Source organism: Octopus bimaculoides, chromosome 6 (genome assembly GCF_001194135.2).
Source record: "Octopus bimaculoides isolate UCB-OBI-ISO-001 chromosome 6, ASM119413v2, whole genome shotgun sequence".
NCBI classification, from domain to species: Eukaryota; Metazoa; Mollusca; class Cephalopoda; order Octopoda; family Octopodidae; genus Octopus; species Octopus bimaculoides.
In genome coordinates, this window is record NC_068986.1 from 55817382 (window position 1) to 55819870 (window position 2489).

General features: G+C 34.1%; 1 protein-coding gene across 1 annotated transcript in view; it reads right to left on the reverse strand.

Moving 5' to 3' along the window:
• Positions 1–556: 556 nt before the first annotated feature.
• Positions 557–2489, reverse strand: part of LOC106883728 (macrophage mannose receptor 1) — a 299961-nt gene continuing 298028 nt past the window's right edge. The window contains exon 43 of the mRNA XM_052968739.1: positions 557–1501. Coding sequence (XP_052824699.1) covers positions 1314–1501 — 188 coding nt within the window. The 3' untranslated portion in view covers positions 557–1313. The remainder of the gene's footprint in view (positions 1502–2489) is intronic.

Consider the following 2489-nt stretch of genomic DNA (forward strand, 5'->3'; position numbering starts at 1 on the left):
ATATATATATATATCTGTGTGTGTGTGTGTGTGTATTTGTACTTTATTTTGCCAATAAACATGTGCACAGATGGTAGTTCACGGTAATTTTATTGTTAAATGATCAATAAATCATTAACTACTGATAAAAATGAAGCTGAAGTGAGCTACAACCAGTGCATGAGTTTATTAACAGAATGACCCTTCTAAAGTTAAAATATGTCAGTTTCAACCCAAGATTTCATATCAAATTACTTCAAAAACAATTTCATACACACACACACACACACACACACATGTATATATACCTACATAGAGATACATGCATATGTATATGCATATAATATATGCATGTATATATATATATATATATATACACACATCATGTATATATATGTGTGTATGCACACACACATAATATATACATACAATACCTTAATAAAATCGGGTGTTTATTTTGACCAAATACTTGATGTGTTATTAATACATTATTAGAAGCATTGTTATCAAGCTGAAAAAGTAGGGGTCAGTTTATGTTGCAATGGATTCCTTCCCTTGATATGTTCACTCTGTGAGATATTCTTCTGTATGTTATTTCTTTTATTCATTTCTTCTACTACATCATCGCTAGAATTTTCTTCATCATCATCATTATCCAAAGTTTTGCTGTCAACAGCATTGTAGTTCATCAGTGTATATTACTGACAGTTGTTATAATTATTGTGTTTTGATATCAGACTCCCCCTCATCCCTATTCTCATCATTATCACCAGTACCAGTAATCATTACCAGCATTGTTGTCATCATTTTTGTCTGTCATCATCGTAATCATCATCACTGTTGTTATTGATTTCATCATCGTCATTGTCTGTCTTTATTGTCATCATTTTCAATGTCATATGAAGTTATATTTTTCTTGTATTCAAGTTCATTTGCGTGTATGTGTTATGTATGTGTGTGTATGTGTGAATATGAAAATCATATACATGAAACATGTATATATGAAATGTACATATGTATTAAATAACATTTAAATGTACATGTATATACATTTTATATCCACTCACACATACTTAAATATGTGTATGTGTGCTTATGTGCATGTGTGTATATATATATATATATATATATGTATGTATGTATGTATGTACGTATGTATGCATAATATATTCTATATAATATATATTATATATATATGTACGTATATCTATTATGTTATATAATATATATCATACAATACATTGTGCATATATATATATTATATAATATATATTTACATAGAAAGAATTTAAACTGTACACCACCTCAACCAATTCTATGTCCCACAACTTCATTCAGCTGGGATTCATTACCATAAAGTTTGGTGATTCATACAAACTGTTAAGAAAGCTCTCAGTCTCGGGTGATGCTGCTTCAGTTTTCCGTTTGATGATGTAATATGGAATCAAAGCTAACACCAACAGCAGTACAGGAACGACTAGACATATGGCAACTATTTCTACTGTGGTCACTGCAGGCTTCACTAAAAAAGTAAATAAAAATAGCATTACTACTACTACAATGACCACCACCAATAACAATAATAATTGTTTTGAAATTTTGGCACAAGGCCAGCAATTCCAAGGTAAAGGGTGAATCAATCACATCGACTCCAGTACTCAACTGGTACATATTTTATCAATCCTGAAAGAATGAAAGGCAAAGTCGACCTTGGTGGAATTTGAACTTGGAATGTGAAGACAGACAAGATGCGGCTAAGTATTTTGTGTTGTTTGACATGCTAACGATTCTGCTAGCTCATCACCCTAAAAGAAATTAATGTTCCCATGCCAGGAATCAAACCCAGGCCACCTGGAAGATAATAATGATGATAATAATAATAAACCTTTTTACTATAGTCTGAAATTTTGAGAGAGGGGACTAGTTACATAGATCCAATACTTATCTGGTACTTATATCATTGACCCTCAAAAAGATGAAAAGCAAGGTCAATCACAACAGAATTTTGAACTCAGAACGTAAAGAGCTACAAGAAATACACCAAGCATTTTGTTTAATGCAGTAAGGATACTACCAGCTGGATGCCTTTTTTCAATTCTAGGCATAAGGTCTGAAATTATGGAAAAGGAGATAATTATATTGAGCTCAGTATTGAACTGGTACTTGTTTTGTTGGCACTCCGTCGCTTACGGCGTCGAGGGTTCCAGTTGATCTGATCAGCCTGCTTGTGAAATTAACGTGCAAGTGGCTGAGCACTCCACAGACACGTGTACCCTTAACGTAGTTCTCGGGGATATTCAGCATGACACAGTGTGACAAGGTTGACCCTTTGAATTACAGGCACAACAGAAACAGGAAGTAAGAGTGAGAGAAAGTTGTGGTGGAAGAGTACAGCAGGGTTCGCCACCATCCCCTGCAGGAGCCTCGTGGAGCTTTAGGTGTTTTCGCTCAATAAACACTCACAACGCCCGGTCTGGGAATCGAAACGGCGATCCTATGACCGCGAGTCT